Source organism: Scyliorhinus canicula, chromosome 6 (assembly GCF_902713615.1).
Source record: "Scyliorhinus canicula chromosome 6, sScyCan1.1, whole genome shotgun sequence".
In the NCBI taxonomy this organism is placed as follows: Eukaryota; Metazoa; Chordata; class Chondrichthyes; order Carcharhiniformes; family Scyliorhinidae; genus Scyliorhinus; species Scyliorhinus canicula.
Genome location: NC_052151.1, coordinates 139,992,281 through 140,009,895, shown reverse-complemented (window position 1 = coordinate 140,009,895; position 17,615 = coordinate 139,992,281). Strand labels below are relative to the sequence as shown.

Genomic DNA, 17,615 nt, shown 5'->3' with positions numbered 1-17,615 from the left:
GCCTTCTCAGGTTACAAACTCAATCTGAACAAGAGCAAAATATTTCCCGTGAACTCTTTGGGGGGGGGGGGGGGGGGGGGGGTGGGGGGGGGAAAGAAGGAAATCAGAGCTGGGAAACCTGCCATTCAAGCATGCCTAAACCAAATCCCGATACTTGGGGATGCAAATAGCCTACAACTGGACACAGATGAAACCTGTTGAGCTTGAGACCTGTGGGACTTGTGATGGTATGCATAATGTAAATTTGCACCCAATGTTATGCAGACCTCTGACCACTAGGTGGCATTGAAAATCCACCACGTCACCATGTGATCTGCGAGTTGGAAATTCATCACGCTGAGAGGTAGACGTATTTGCAGTAGTTCCACAAGAGTTGATTAGTGTTAATTGTTCGTCAGTTCATTTATCCTCATCATCTTACCATAAAGTTTGTTCCAATTTTAAACTACATGTTCTGTCCTGCGTCGTTCAATTCGGCCAGTCGACACAACATGACATGGTACCAGAAGTGATGATATAACCGGAACTTGAAGATTCTGGGCAAGTAAAATCGAACCACTGAAGATAACTCTGCAGGATAAGAACGGAAATAAACCTTTGCGACTAACCTTGAAAGCTACAGGCACCTTGTGCTCAACACGCAGCACAACTTCGAAGACTGGAATGGAAGGTATCAAGGCATCGCAAATGCTTTGCTTTACCGGTAATGCACATGGAAATTGGAGGATGTTCAAGCAGTAGTTTAAATTGTATGTTGCAGCCCTTGGTCTCCAGGTACAGCCCGATGAGAAGCGTATAACGTTGCTTCTCACTGTAGCAGGTCCCCAAGCAATTGAGATCTTCAATATAATTGCATTTTAAGACGAGGCTGATGGCAAAAGCTTCAGTGCTTAAAAGATTTGATCAGCATTGCTCCCCTAGAAAAAACTAAACCTCCGAGCGCCATAAATTCCATATGCGCACCCTAAACACGGGAGAGGCATTCGATAGCTTCTTCACTGACTAGCGATTAAAAGCGCAGTCGTGCAACTTCAGCACACTCCAGCCGTCAATGATAAGAGACCAGAGTTTTTGGAATCCCTAATAATAAAGTACATGAGAGGCTACTACGGGAAGTAGACCTGAAACTTGGAAGTGCCATTCAAATACGTCATGCTGGTGAGCTGGCTATAAAGCAGCTCTACATGTTGAATCTCCGTAGTTTTGGCACAGACACCATTAGTGTGGTGACGCAGCTAAATAAGAAACGTGCTCCCAGCCATTTTGAGCGGCTGATCCGATCTTCCATTTTGTGTCCGCGATGTGGCAAACAGCACATGCCACGTCAATGACCTGCTTGTAAAAAACATGAGATATCTGTACTGGCAGGAATCATTTTGCAGCCCAATATTATACAAGAAAAAGGCCTGAACAAACATAGGGTATCAGTGCCATTGATGACGTGTGTCTAGAAAACATTTTCTTTGTCGACGTGATTTCCAGCAAAGACAAGGAGACTCAAGGTATATCAAACAGAATAATATTTGTACCAATCTGCAGCAATAGTGACTTGAAGGCAGATAATTATACAGATAAATGGACGGTGCCATTAGAAATAAAAAGCACAGTAATAAAAGTCAAGCTTGATACTGGTGTAAGGGCCAAACTCATCAACCTGTCTGATGTAAAAAAGCTGCAAATTCAGCCGAAAATAGTTACCGAAACGGTACTCTTAAGAGATTATAATGGTAACTAATTCTCAACGTTAGGTGCATGTGAGCTTTTGAGGCATGGGCACACAACAGGCTTCGCACCATACCATTTTCTATTGTGGACACGGCTCGAGTCCATCATAAGAGCGGAAGGGTTTGAGGCACTGGAGCTAGTTGAGCGGCTGTAAATTCGAAACAGCACTACGACAAAGGGTGATGCAAATGGCAACGAGATTAAGTGGAGGAGCTATCAGATGAAAGAAAAAGTCAAGGTGGAGGAAAAGAAAAATTAAGAGGAATAATCAGATGATGAGCCTGAAGAGCAAGAATATGAAAGTTTATTCCGTTTATTTGGCATTAGTAACGGGCTGATAACAAGTAGCATCCAATCTGTGCAGGACGATGAGTGTGAAAGTTCTAAGATGGACTGTGCAGAGGCTGAAAACTAGAGTGCAACAGCAGACAAATCAGTTGAGAGCATACAAATGTAAAAAAAACACTGGCAGGAAGAACAGATACATCAAAAAACTTGCAGGAAAAACAGATGGATACATCCTCGTGCAGTTCTCGAACAAAAGACGAAGCATGTATCGTTATATCAGACGAGGATGAGCCACTCAGGTGAGTGATGAAGGAGCTGCACTCCAAAAGCTAATGATTCAAAACAAACCTGTTGGTCTTTAACCTGGTGTGGCAAGACTTCTTACAGTGCCCACCCCAGTCCAACGCTGGCATCTCCACAGAATGAAATTCAGATCACTGATAATTAAAAATAGTGGCCCCAACCAAAATTAACCCGTGGGGAACAGCACAAGTATACCTCCTTCTGTCTGAAAAACAACTGTTCACCACTGCTCTGTTTACCGTCCCTCAACCAATTTTGTATACATACTGCCGCTGATTCAAACCCATGGGCTTTAATCTTGCTAACAAGTCTGTCATGTGGCACTTTCCAAATGCCTTTTAAAATATGAGGCGCATTACCCTCATCATTCTTCTCCAATACTTCAAAGAATTTATTAACTTTAACAAACGTGATGTGCCATTAACAAATCTGTGCTGATTTTCTTTTATTAGCCCATTTTTCCAAATGCAAATTTATTTTGTCCCAGATTACTATCTGAAAGTTTCCTCTTTAAATTATATTAAGCTGCCTGGCCAGTAGTTTCTTGTCATATTCCTCATTCCCAAACAGAATGTAATTTTTGCAATCCTCCTACAAGGACAAGTTTTGCATAACGTCTCCTTTCACTCTGTCAGGGAAAATACTTAATCCAGGGAAAAGTTGACTGCAAAAGCAGAAAGTATGCACACTTCTATTCTGAATATATTTTAATCTGTAGGAAATTAGAAATCACTTTGACACATCATTTATTATTTTGCAATTTCAAACTTTTAGCTTAATAATTTTATAATTTGCAATCAGTACTCAAAAGATAAAACTTTAAAAATGACAATTATCTTTTATTGTACAGAAACTTACAAGTATTATATTTTCCAGAGGCTTTACCATGAAGACATTAGTTTATCTGTTCAGACAAAAGATAATGAAGCTTACCAAACCCTTCCTTTCATGCAGGCAATGTAAAAAATAAAGCTGGTAAAAATGTGTCGGTGCAGTATCTATGTATTTGTAATGGCCTTTACAAACATCATTAATTAATACACAGGTCATCATTATAAATTAAAAGGTGCTACAAACAGAACCCAGAAAAGTCAAAATAAAACTGGGCTAATATATGCAACAAACAGTGACATGGACATATTTCAACATGAAAACCATCCTGGTAGTATATTTCCACCTTCAAAATGTTACTTCATTATTAAAAGAACAAGCACATATCTATGTTTCTTTTAAATAAATGTTCATTCACATAAAAACCATTGAACTATATTCATAATACACATCAATAGCCATTTAATCGTCTGAGTCTTCAGCTTGATCTCGTGAATGGAAAGGTAATGTGGTCTGGCCTCTTTCAGGGTCATGCATACGAAGGATTCTAATTAGGTGGCTGGCAGGCAAAGAACTGAAACAAAATATTTTTAAAATACAGTTATTGAAAAGCACCCCAGCAACTATAAATAAACGTTTCCTTTAACCAACGTGACTGTTGTCATCTTCAGACTTCACCATAAATGCTTTCCTGGGTGGCTTCCCAATCTCCACCCTCCATAAACTTAATCTCATCCGCTGTTATGTTGCCATTACTCTATCCTACACCAAGTCCAATTCACCCATTATCTCTGTCCTCATAGACCTACATTGCTTTTGGGTGATCCAATTTTAAAATTCTCTTCCTCATGTTTAAATTTCTTTTGGGGTAGCAATGATAAGTGTCCCAATGATTTTTTTTTTCTTTTCTCCAGGCACAATACAGACATATTACAAAAATTGAGGCATGAGGAAAGATGAATGCAAAGTTTTAATCAAGGATTTGACAAACCTGAATGACTTAATGCGTGCACGAAGCATACAGACTATTTCCATATAATCCATTTTTGGTATATTATGAGGGATAATTTCAACTGTTGGTACTCGATGCACAAAAGGAAGTGTTATTTCCACATTATTTTTCACTAACGTGGGGAGATTAGATTCGGGCCACTCTTACCAAATGTTGCGACATTATCTATTAGTGCAGTGACAAGGAACTTGATTTGTATCAGTAAAGCCATGAGAATTATTTCATTTCCACATGAATTTGAAGATTTATTTTCCAGAAATGTTTCATACTCAAAGTGATTCCATTTTCAATGTCTGCAAAAATGCATCAAATCTTACAGCTGGCTTTGCAAACTGAAGGGAGATCAGGATGGAGGGAGTGGAATTGAGCAGGGAGAAGGAAGCAGTGAGGAGGGGGGCTGGGAGAGAAATGGCAAGTGAGATCTAGCAATGAAGTCAGGATGGGCAGCAAGTGATGCAGCTGAGCATGCACAATAATCATGCTTGTTCAAGGTTGTTGAAGGTCAGTCATCTTAGTCTCGGGACATCATTGCAGAAGTTCACCAGGGTAGTGTCTTAAGCTCAACCATCTTCCATCATAAGGTCAGATTTGGGGGTATTTGATGATGACTGCACAACGTTCAGCACATTCGTGACTTCTGCTCACCATCTGATCGCTCCGTCCTGCTCACCATCTGCCTCTCTCAACACTTCATGCACCGTCTCCCCATCCTGACACACTGCTCGCTGCCTCCTCCTCCCAACCCTGACCGCGCCGTCTTTCTCCCAACGCTGCCGCCCCAACCTTGCCGCTCACTGCTCCCCCTCTTCCGAACCTCCCTCTCGCCACTCCTTGTTCTGATCCTCCCCCTCCCAAGCTTACCCTTGCTCTCCTAAATCTCACCCTGCTGCGTCCCGCTCGCTATTTCCCTCCTGTGAACCTCACACTCAGTGCTTCCCTCTCCCATGCTTGTTCAATCGCCCCCTCCCCTCAGATTGCCACTCCACTAACAATCCTGCCACGCAAAAATTCCCTCTCCTGACTTTCTACCTCATTCATCCCTTCCCTGTACTGACCCCGTCCTAACTCTCACAAGCTCTCTTCCTGAATAGCAAGTTAGTAAATAGTTATAGCAAAGTAGTTAAGTAGTAAGCAGGAAGTAGTTTTTGGGCCAGTTAGGTAGAAGGCAAGCAAGAGATTCTTAACGTAAAAATTTCAAGTCGAGTATAACACAGCATTTTTACATGCTTTTTTTTTAAATAGGAAAATGATTTTTGTTTAGCACGTTTCAATTTAGCACATCTGTTTTTCGGAATATATTCGAAAGCTGAACAATAATTAGTTTTAATAGGATAATTTAAACTTCCCATTATAACTACTCTAGTTTCGGCACTTTTTAAATTTCCTTGAAAACGTATTCCTCTATATCTTTCCCACTAGTTGATAATCCATGGAACACAACCAATAGTGTGTTGTTTCCGCTATTGCTTCTGAGCTCTAACCTGTTAGACTCTGCTCTTGGCCCCTCTTGAATTTTTTCCTCTCTCCAGCGCAAATATTATCTGTAAGGAATTGTGAAACCCCTCCTCTTTTCTTTCCTTCCCCATCTTTCTTAAACACCTCGTCTCCAAGAATATTTACTACCCAGCACCATCCTATTTTGAACCAGGCTTCATTATCTCCACATCCAGGGGGTCCAGGTACACAGGTCAGTAAAATATCACGATTAATAAGATTAATGGTCTTTAGAGAGTACAAGTGGGTAGAAGTCAAATTTCAGCCCTGGATATCAGTCATGATTGAATGACAGAGCAGACCCGATGGGCCAAGTGGCTCCTAAGTCTTATGGTTATAGCACACCCTGCAGTATTGTGAGCAGCTCCGAAACCACTCCTTAAGGAAGAATATATTGGCCTTTGGAGGGAGTGTAGCATAGGTTCACAAGAATTATACCTGGATTCCAATGATTAAGTACAAACAGGGATTACACAACATGAGGGTTGTATTCCCTGGAATTTAAAAGTTAAGAATAATTTGATTAAAGTTTTCAATTACTACAGGGATTGAATAGTTGATAGAGATAAATTATTTCCACTGGGTGTGGAGTCTAGGACTCCGGCACATAGTCTAAACATTAGAGCCAGACCTTCCAAAAACAAAATTGGGAAAAATTTCTACAGACGAAGGGCGGTAAATGTTTGAAACCCTCTCCCACAAACCATTATTGACGCAAGATCAGTTGTAAATTTTAAGCCCGAGATTTTTTGTTAACCTATGATACTGAGGGTCAAGGGAATATGGAGGTAGGTCACAGACTAGTCCCAATCTCATTGAATGATGGACCAGACTTGAGGGACACTAAGTTACAGCAAAATATAATTAAATTACTACTTTCAATATACATATTCGTTAACATGGAAATATGCAAAGTTCATGTAGGACAAGAGTTTTTACCTCATGTTCTGTGGAGTAAGAAAGATGAACTGACGGTAACGCTGGGAATTAGCCACCTTTAACATCATGTCCATAGAAATCCTACGATTCACCATATCCTACAATTGAAAAGCAATATAAATACTGATGAAAAAGTAGGTTTACAAGAGCAAAAGTCAGAGAAAACTCCACATTTAGCCATTTAATACTGAAATAAATTCAGGCTACCAGAGAGGCAAAGGCCAAACCGTCGTCCCCTCTCACCCATGGACTCCAGAGTCTTCCGTCACTCCAAAAATCGGCACTTCCAGACTTGGGACCACCTTCACCCTCAGCACCTCAGATATCACATCAGCAAACCCCGGCAAAATCCCTCCAGCTTCGGACAGGCCCAAAACATGTGGACATGGTTCGCGGGCCCCCCACGATCCTCCACCAAAAACCCTGCTCAGTCAGACCACCGTCATATGCACCCTTTGGACTACTATAAATTGAATGAATCCCACAAAGAGGATGCATTCACCCTCCTCAGAGACTCCTCTCATAACCCAGCCTCCAACACCCTCCCCAGCTCTTCCTCCCATTTCCGCTTAACATCTCCTATCGGGGCGCCCTCACAGTCCATTAATTCTTTGTAAATCTCTGACCCCCTGCCCTCACCAACACCTGTTTTTGACACCACCTTGTCCTGCAACCCCGGGGCGGCAGGTTGGGAAAGGAAGCCACCTGTTTCCTCACACTGTTTCGCACCTGTAAGTACCGGAACTCATTCCCGCTGGGCAGCTCATACCAGTCCCTCCAGGCTCAGGAAACTGACCCCCCACGAATAGGTCTCTAAACCACTCACACCCTACATGCCGCCACCCCGGAACTCCGCATCCAGCCCCACTGGAGCAAGCCTATGATTCCACAACTCGGAGGCCAAACCGAGGCACCCTCCAGTCTCAGGTGCAGCCGCCACTGTCCCCACACCCTCAGGGCCACCACCACTACTGGACTTGTGGAGTACCTGGCCGACGAGTGTGGCAGAGGCGCCGTCAATAATGTCCCCAAACTAGGTCCTTACAAGAGGCTGCCTCCATCGGCTCCCACAGTGACCCTTTCCCCACTACCTGACCATGGCTATATTTGCTTCCCCAGTAGTAGTTCATCAAATTTGGCAGGGCCAGCCCCCACCCCCCCCCCCCCAAACACACACACACCTCCCAGCTCCAGCAGCACCTACTTCACCCGCGGGGCATTCCCCACCCACACAAACCCCAAGATCAATGCATTAATCTTCCTAAAGAAGGCCTTTTGAATAAAAATCGGAAGGTTCTTGAACACAAATAGAAACCTTGGGGGTACTGTCATCTTCATGGGCTGCACCTGCCCTGGTAACAACGGGAGCACGTCCCACCTCTTAAAATCCCCCTTCATCTGCTCCACCAATGGCATCAGATTCAATTTATATAGCTGCTCCCAACTCCGCGTAACTTGGATGCCCAGATACCTGAAACTCACCCCTACTACCTTAAGTGGCAGCTCGCCCAACCTCCTATCCTGCCCCCTTGCCTCGATCGGCAAGACCTTGCTCTTCCCCATGTTTAACTTATACCCAGAGAAGCAGTCGAATTCCAACAAAATGTCCATGATCCCTCCAATACTTTCCAATGGGTCCGATGTATAAAGCAACAGATCGTCCGCATATAGCGAGACCCTGTGCCCCAGGTCCCTGTGCACTATCACTTTCCAACACCGTGACGCTCTAAGCGTCATTGCCAGGGGCTCTATCGCCACGGCAAAGAGCAATGAGGAGAGTAGGCATCCCTGCCTCGTCCCACCATGCAGCCTATAACATCCCAAACTCACTTGGTTCATCGTTACACATGCCGCCGGCACCTGATATAACAACTAGACCCGGTCCACAAACCCCTGCCTGAACCACCCCAGTACCTCCAACAAATATTCCAATTCTACCCGATCAAAGGCCTTCTTCGCATCCATAGCGACCTCCACCTCCGTGTTCTGTCCTCCAAGGGCATCATTATCACATTCAACAGACACCTAACGTTAGTCGACAGATGTTTCCCCTTTACAAACCCGGTCTGGTCTTCCCCTACCACCCCCGGCACACAGTCCTCAATCCACGAGGTCAAGGTCTTTGCCAACAACGTAGCGTCTACATTCAGCGGTCATATCGTGTGGTAGGACCCACACAGCTCCGAGTTCTTATCCTTCTTCAAAATTAAAGATACTAAGGCCTGCGTTGGGAGGCGGGGGAGAAGCTCCCCCTTCTCCCACACCTCATCAAAATGTCCTTACCAGCAGGGGATACAGGTCTCCCAAAAACGTTTTATAAAATTCTACTGTGAAGCCATCTGGGCCCAGGGTCCTCCCTGCCTGCATCGTCCCCACACCCTCCATCACCTCCAACAGTTCAATGGGTGCTCCCAACCCCTCTGCCAGGTCCTCCTCCACCTCGGGGAACACCAACCCATCCAGAAATTTGTCACACCCCCTCCCCCCTCCGTTAAGGGGCTCCGATTCATAAAGCCGCCTGTAAAACTCCTCAAATATCCCATTCATCCCCACCGGGTCCAAAGCACTCCCGACCTTCTCCTTCCCAATCTCCCTCGCCGCCTTCTGCTTCCTGAATTGGTGGGTCAGCATATTAGCCGCCTCCTCGCACTCATAACACTGCCCCTTGCAAATGCCCCACTGCCTTCCCTGTGGACACTAGCCTGAGTTCAATCTGAAGCTCCTGCCTCTCCTTCAACAATCCTGCCTCCGAATACCTCCTGTCCACCTGCAGTATCTCGTCCACCAACCTTGCCATCTTTGCTTGCTCATCTTTTTCCATATGGATCTAAACTCCGCCTCCCTAACCAACGCCTGAGTGTTTTCCTCAGCGTGGTGGTCGAGACCCTGATCCGCTTGCAAGTCCACACAATGAGACATGTAGTCTGGAACCACAAGTCGGCCATCCCTGCCAGAAGCGCCTTATCCATCACAAAGTAATCAATCTGCGAATGCACCTTGTGCACATGGGAGAAGTACAAAAACTCCCTTTGTCCTCTGCCACCCAAACCTCCACGGGTCCATGCCCCCTGCGTGCCAATGCGCTCCATGAACCCTTTCTGCTCTTTTGCTACAGCCGGCACTCTCCTTCACCTCTGGCTCAACTGGTTCAACCCTGGATCAATGACCATGTTAAAATCCCCCTAATAATCAACCGGTGTGAGTCCAGGTCCGGGATCTTCCCCAGCACCCACCTCAAATTCCAAAAGTTTACCAGGACCACTGGCATCCGTTCCAGATCCCCACTCACCATCACAAACCTTCCCCCCGAATCTGCAACTATATTCCCATCTCAAACGCCACCAATTTATTTACCAGCACCGCCAGCCCCCACGTCGTCATGTCTAATCCCAAATGGAAGATTTGCCCTACCGTCCCTTTCTATAGCCTTGTATGATCCCTGATCTTCAAGTGTGATTCTTGTAAAAAAAGCCATGTCCGCCTTCAAGCACCTCAGGTGCATGAAAGCACGTGACTGTTTAACTAGCCCATTCGGACCCCTCACATTTCATGTGACCAGCCTGGTAAGAGGGGGACCCCCGCCCCCCCCCCCCCCCCCCCCCCCCCCCTTGCCGATCAACCATACCCCTTCTTAGGCCAGGCCCCGCCCCATGCCACGCGACCCTCCAGGCTCACCCTCAGATATGCACCGTCACCACTCCCTCCCATGCTGTGCCACAGGAACACCTTTGTCAGCAACCCCCCCTCCCCCCAACCCAAACAAAACACCAACCCCATCCCCCTCTGCCTGAGCCTCGTTACCCCCAGTTGATTCCACCCCCCCCCCCCCACCCCCCACCACCGCACACCTCACAAACGATAATGAAACAAGAAAAAAGGTGCACTCCCCCTCAACGCAACAAGCAGCATGGTAGCATAGTGGTTAGCACCGTTGCTTCACAGCTCCAGGGTCCCAGGTTCGATTCCCGGTAGGGTCACTGGCTGTGTGGAGTCTGCATGTTCTCCCCGAGTTTGCATGGGTTTCCTCCGGGTGCTCCGGATTTCTCCCACAGTCCAAAGATGTGCAGGTTAGTGGATTGGCCATTCTAAATTGTCCAAAAACAGATTTGCTGGGTTACAGGGATAAAGGGGATAGGGTGGAGGCGTGGGGCTCAAGTAGGGTGCTCTTTCCAAGGGCCGGTGCAGACTTGATGGGCTGAATGGCCTCTTTTCGTACTGTAAATTCTATGATCTATGTCGAAGGCAAAAAGTTCTCCAACAACTAACATACGATAAAAATAATACAAGAAAAAATGGACAGTAAAAGCACCCATCACCTCACCCGCCCTCCACAGTTCAATGTCCTCCTTCTCCTGCCAGTCCATTATCTCTTTAAAAACTCCATCGCCTCCTCTGGTGTTCCAAAATAATGTTCTCGGCCATTAAAAGTCACCCAGAGGCGGGTCGGGTACAACGTCTCAAACTTCAATCCCTTTTTAAAGAGGGGAGCCTTCACCCAATTGAACCCAGCTCTCCTGTTAGCCAGGTCCACACCCACGTCCTGGTACACCCAAAGCTCGCTCCTCTCCCAGGTACATCTCCTTGTCTGCCTCGATCATCTCAATATCTTCTCCTTATCCAGGAACCGATAAGACGCACCACCATCGCCCTCCGCAGCTCTTTCGCCTGCAGATTCCTCATCAGCGCCCTGTGCACTCAGGTGACCTCCAAGGGCCGGTCATAGGCCCCTCTCCCAACAACTTCTCCAGCACCTTGGCTACATACGTCTGCTCCCTCGATGCGTTCAGACATCTCCACGTTTCGCAGATTCTGCCTCCGGGAGCGATTTTCCACCCCTCCAAATTCTCCTTTAACCGCTTCTGGGTCTCTCGTATCAGACCCACTTCAGCCACCAATGAGGCAGGCGGCTCCTAGTGCTCCCCCACCGCCTCCTCCACTTTCCGAATAGCCTAGCCCTGGGACTCCAGCCTCTGCTCCAGCGGTCAATTCCGCTTTGAATGGTTCCACCGCCTTGGCTAGACCCTCTTGGCCCTCCCTCCCTCTGTCGGCTAAACGTTTCATTTAAGTCCACCAGGTGCTCCGTTGACCACTGGGCAGAGCAGGGTAGACCCTTTACCCTCCGCCATCTTGAACTGTGTCGCACAGATTCTCTTGCTGCAACTGCTCCCTTCTTCTCGACCCACCTCTGGTCCGTGGATCCATCCACCAGCCTCACCAGTCACCCCTGCACCTTTTGGCCACAAAACATCCACTCTACAAACGAAGAAAAAGTTATGAAAAAAAAACACCTCGAGCGGGAGCTCACTCCATGGCCGACAATGTAAGCCCGAATAAATACAATATAAAATAAATACATCTATATATTGCACATATATATAGCACACATGGATCATCCCGTTAATTTATCTTCATTGTTAAAAGTATTCAATTGCCAGACTTGCCTAAAGACTGAAAGAAAGTATCTCGTGCTTGTATCCACAGTACAGTAATTATTGTTAAAAAAAAATCAAAGAACCTCCACACATCACGAGTATGGTAGTTTTGCCAACGGGTTAAAAAAGTCAGAAGACTGCCTTTCTAAACATTTTAGCTGAAGCTCATGCAACTAACATTACATGTTGCACCCCTCGAGTTCATGACCTGCCTTCTTCCCGTGCTCATATATTATGCCCCTCGCACATCGTAGCAGTTTCTCCGCCTTCCCAGTGGATACAAAGTTAAACTGCACGTGGAGCCGCTTCCTGGTTGCAAACAGCTGCGGGGCAGGTGCATCTGAGCTTAAGTGCCTCCCATAGCATGGAGGGAGATACCGTTCCATTACTATTAAATCGAACGTACTCCTTAGTGGCCACGGGTTTATGATCGCGGGACACCTTCTCAGCCATTCGTGCCACATCTAATTTCCATGAAGCCTGCTGGATGGGATCTGTCCCCAGCTCAAGGTCCCCAAAATGCGGAACGTGGTCAGGGATTACTAACCCCGAATATTATGCCTTTCTGACCCGAGAGCAGAAACTTAACAAAAAATAGTCTATCCTTGAGTAGAGCTTATGCACATGTGAAATAAAATGAGAATTCCTGATCATAAGGATGCAGAATTCACCTCCGGTCTGCTCCCCTCATCTGCTCCATGAAAGTTCGAAGCATTGGGGCCATCCCCGAGTGAGGCAGAGATTTCAGTTGAGGGAAGCCAATACGGCATTTGAGCCTTTTTTTGTGATGGGTCAGAGCCACCGGAGAGGGTGTCAGATATGGTTAAAGCATTCTTGACAGGTTGTCCTTCCCAAGAGTAGAGGGGATAGTAGAGAGGAGCTGAGGCACTGTTAGGCTTGGAGAAGGTGCTGGGAGTGAGTGGGTTGATGCAGGCGATAAGGCTCCGGGTCCTGATGGGTAACCCGAGTTTTATAACCAAGTTGTTCCAGTACAGCTACAACATTGGCATCTACCCAGCAATGTGGAAAATTGCCCAGGTGTGTCCTGTAATTAAGAAACAGGACAAATCCAACCCTGCCAATTACTTCCGTCAGTCTAGTCTCTAACATCAGCAAACTGATGGAATGAGTCATCAACAGTGCTATCAAGCAGCACTTACTCAGCAAGAGCCTGCTCTTTGATGCTCAGTTTGGGTTCCGCCAGGGTCATTCAGCTCCTGACCTCATTACAACCTTGGTTCAAACATGGACAAAAGAGCTGAATGTCAGAGGGAGGGGAGAGTGACTGACCTTGACATCAAGGCAGCATTTGACCGAGTATGGCATCATGGAGCCCCAGCTAAACTGGAGTCAATTGGAATCGGGAAAAACTCTCCGCTGGTTGGAGTCATACCTGGCACAAAGAAAGATGGTTGTGGTGGTTGGAAATCAATCATCTCAACTCCAGGACATCACTGCAGGAGTTCCTTGGGGTGATGTACTAGGCTCAAACATCTTCAGCTGCTTCATTAATGACCTGCCTTCCATCATAAAGTCAGAAGTGGCAATGTTTGCGAATGACTGCACAATGTTCAGCACCATTCGCGATTCCATGTCCAAATGCAGCAAGACCTAGACAATATTCGGGCTTGGGCTGACAAGTGGCAAATTACATTCGCACCACACAAGTGCCAGGCAATGACCACCTCCTACAAGAGAGGATCTAACCATCGCCCCATGACATTCAATGGCATTACTATCACTGAATCTCCCACAATCAACATTGATCAGAAACTGAACTGGACTAGCCACAATAATACTGTGGCTACCAGGGCAGGTCAAAGGCTATGATGCCCATGGCGAGTTACTCACCTCCTAACCCCCGCAAAGCCTGTCAATCATCTACAAGGCAAAAGTCAGGAGTGGAATGGAATACTCTCCACTTGCCTGGATGAGTCCAGCTCCTACAACACAAGAAGCTCGACACCATCCAGGACAAAGCAGCCCGCTTAATTGTTCCTCCTTCCACAAACATTCAAACCCTCCACCACCGACGAACAGTGGCAGCCTTGTGTACCATCTACAAGATGCACTGCAGTAACTCACCAACGTTCCTAAGAAAGCACCTTCCAAACCCATAACCACTACCATCTAGAAGGACAAGAGCAGCAGATACCTGGGAACCCCACCACCTGGAGGTTCCACTCGATCACTCACCATCCCGACCTAGAAATATATCGTCAATCCTTCACTGTCACTGGGGCAAAATCCTGCAGGTCCCTCCCGAACAGCACAGTGGGTGTACCTACACCTGAAGGACTGCAGCGGTTCAAGAAGGCAACTCACCACCACCTTCTGAAGGGCAACTAGGGATGGGCAATAAATGCTGGCCTAACCAGCGACACCAACATCACGTAAATGAAAAACAAATCCTGGCAGACTGAGTACAAATAATCAAGATGAATATTCTGCTGGAATTCCATTTCTTGTTTCAATGCCTTCCTATTTTCCTCGCTAAATTGTGCTTTGCTAGGGTGAACAAGTTTGTGAATTCCTTTATATGGGCGTGTAGGGTGCCAGCAATACACGGGTGTGCCTCCAGAAAGGCTGACAGTTGGGGGTCCTGGCACTGCTTGTGTATTATAAACGGCCAATGTGGAGGTGTTGGGGTGGTACAGAGAATCGGACACCATATGGGGGAGGGTGGAGGCAAGTTCGTATAAAGGGTGAGCCTCTAGGCCCTATTAATTGCACCACTCACACTCAAACCCAGCGAAATATACCAAACTCAGTGGTGACCTCCACTTTGAAGGTAAAGAATCAGCTCAAACAACATTACGAGCCGAGTGCCATGTCATTATTGGGTGCTATAAGTGGTAACCATTTGTTTATGGCATCGGGTTCGGATATGACTTTTATGGCATTGGAAGGGAAGAGGCTCAAGTGCTTTAGAGACCTGTTTATAGAGGGACATGTTCACCAGTAGGGAGGAGTTCTCGGCAAAATTCCAACCATCAGGCACACACCTACGCCGATATTTTCAATTGTGTGACTTAGTTTGCAGGGCTTGCCCTGCATTCCCCTTAGTGTCACAGCCTTCCCTGTTGGAGTTAGGATGTAGCCTTTGTTGTACGTTTTTCTATTTTTCTATATTACAACATCTCTGGTTGCTAGCACAATTATACCATGTTTGAACAATTTCCAGAGTTGTGTAGTTGTTTCGATCGTGCGTGTTAATTATGAAATCTTGAATAAAATATTATTTAAATTTGTTTAAAAACTAACCTCACATGTATACTTTATCATTGAATTTTAGAGCAAGATATTTCTGTTTGATATTAAACTAAAAAAAACAATGCGCAAGGTGTTTGCCACAGAAGGTAGGGACTACTGCAGTTTAGGTTGACTTTGAAGAGCCACACCAGCAAGGGGAATTTGTTTCCTCGAGACTCTTCTCAACTCCACGGCATGTTTGAAATGTTCAGTCAAGAACATAACTCACATTTATTCTATCAAATAAATGCTTCTCCTACATACAGTAGAACAAATAACATTGAGGTGGTAAATCATGGATATGATTGAAGACTTCATTGGTTATTGCCACAACTCCGTTGGTCACTTTCACCTCCTTTCCAAAGAAAAACTAACAAGTTGCATATACAGATTAATATAGAAACCTGAAAACGTGACCCAACTTTGTCCGCAGAGCAAGATTCGCAGGACTGCAGGACATCAGGTGAAGAGCATTAGATGTATTTCACTCCACGAATCCTGGAGCAGTCTGCATAGGTTTTAGTGACAATAGGGAGAGGATCAGGAGTTGAGAGACTAACCATTTGTTCACAAATTACGGTTCTTATTTGGATTGTGCTCGCTGTGTGCATTTTCTTCCCTCAAGTCCACTTGATTGAGGCTTTTTTTGCCAAGGGGTGGGGGCCATTTTCTGGAAAATGATTTGTTATATTTCATTCGGATTATCACAGGACAAATTATGACCAGTGAAACAAAAAGCTATCCCTCGAATAGATTTTGACGATTTCTCAAGTCACAGTTCAAGTTACTGGGAAGGCAGTATTTTGAACTTAATAATAATAATCTTTATTATTGTCAGAAGTAGGCTTAAATTAACACTGCAATGGATTTACTGTGAAAATCCCGTAGACGCCACACGCCGGCGCTTGTTCGGGTACACTGAGGGAGAATTCAGGATGTCCAATTCACCTAATACTTCACCTCTTTCGGAACTTGTGGGAGGATACCCCGAGCGCCAGAGGAAACCCAAGCAGGCACAGGGAGAACGTGCAGACTCTGCACAGACAGTGACCCAATCGGGAATCAAACATGGGACTCAGGCGCTGTGAAGGAACAGTGCTAACCACTGTGGTACCGTGTTGCCCTGCCCACAGTATGGGCCGGATTCTCCTTTCCGGGGATTAAGTCCCTACGCCGGCGGGAAAACCGGCATGAGCCACTCTGGCGTCAACAGACCCCGAAAGTGTGGAATTCTCCGGACTTCCGGGGGCTAGGTGGACGCCGGAGGGGTTGGCGCCGCACCAGCCGGCACCAAAGAGACTCCGCGAGTTAGTGCATGCGCCGAAGGGCCCACGTGTTCTCGCGCATGCGCGGAACCGCCAACGTGGTTCTGCGCATGTACAGACTAGCCGGCGTATTCTGGCGCATGCGCAGGGGGTTGTCTTCTCCGTGCCGGCCATGGCAGAGCCCTACAGGGGCCGGCATGGAAAGAAGGAGTGCCCCCACGGCACAGGCCCGCCCGCAGATCGGTGGGCCCCGATTGCAGGCCAGGCCACCGTGGGGTTCCCTCTGGGGTCAGATCCCCCCCCCCCCCCCCCCCCCCCACCCGGAGGACCGCCCCATGTTGACTTACCTGCCAGGTCCTGCCATTTGGGACCATGTCTAATCCATGCCGGCAGGACTGGCTAGAAACGGACGGCCGCTCGGCCCATGGGAACCCGGAGAATTGCCGGGGTGCCACTGCCAACAGCCCCCGACCGGCATGGCGTGTATTTCAGACAAAAAAACATGCCCAAAACCCAGGAGGTAAGGTGCACAACCTTCTTGCATTTTTTCCACAAGTGTCAATAATGTGGCTCCACAAACTAGTTAAGAAACAAAAGTCACTTGGTCACATGTATTAAACAAGCAGGACATTTTCATCTCAGCTGCTTACTGCATTCACCCGGACACTCGTCACTTCCATGTGCAATCAGTTGTCAGTAAGCTTTTTCTAAAGGAATAAAGTCATCCAAACACTGGTTCATCAATTTGTGATAAATAATTAGCTGATAGGTAGAGTTAGGGAACTTGATATTTAAGCAAACAGAGAGATTTGGTGGTACAGGCACTTAGAGGTGTAAAAATGAAAGGTCACATGGGGTCCAAACAAAATTAGTCATTTCCAATATTCCTACTTGATTTATTATCCATGTGGAATATAATACTAGTTGTAGTTTTGTATTATAGATATTTAAGTAATTTCATCAAGCAGTCATTTTTTTCTGATTAAAAAATATTGCTACGTTATGGACAATTTCACAATTAGAAGATTAATAATAATATAGAATATTACTGCCTGAATATGATACAAGCTTTAT

At 46.2% G+C, this 17,615-nt stretch overlaps 1 protein-coding gene across 1 annotated transcript in view; it reads right to left on the bottom strand.

Moving 5' to 3' along the window:
- Positions 1-3,130: 3,130 nt before the first annotated feature.
- LOC119967536 (structural maintenance of chromosomes protein 6-like) overlaps positions 3,131-17,615 on the bottom strand; it is a 130,886-nt gene continuing 116,401 nt past the window's right edge. Inside the window, exons 26-27 of the mRNA XM_038800217.1 lie at positions 6,593-6,690; positions 3,131-3,721 (exon numbers count right to left, since the gene is read on the bottom strand). Coding sequence (XP_038656145.1) covers positions 3,610-3,721; positions 6,593-6,690 — 210 coding nt within the window. The 3' untranslated portion in view covers positions 3,131-3,609. The remainder of the gene's footprint in view (positions 3,722-6,592; positions 6,691-17,615) is intronic.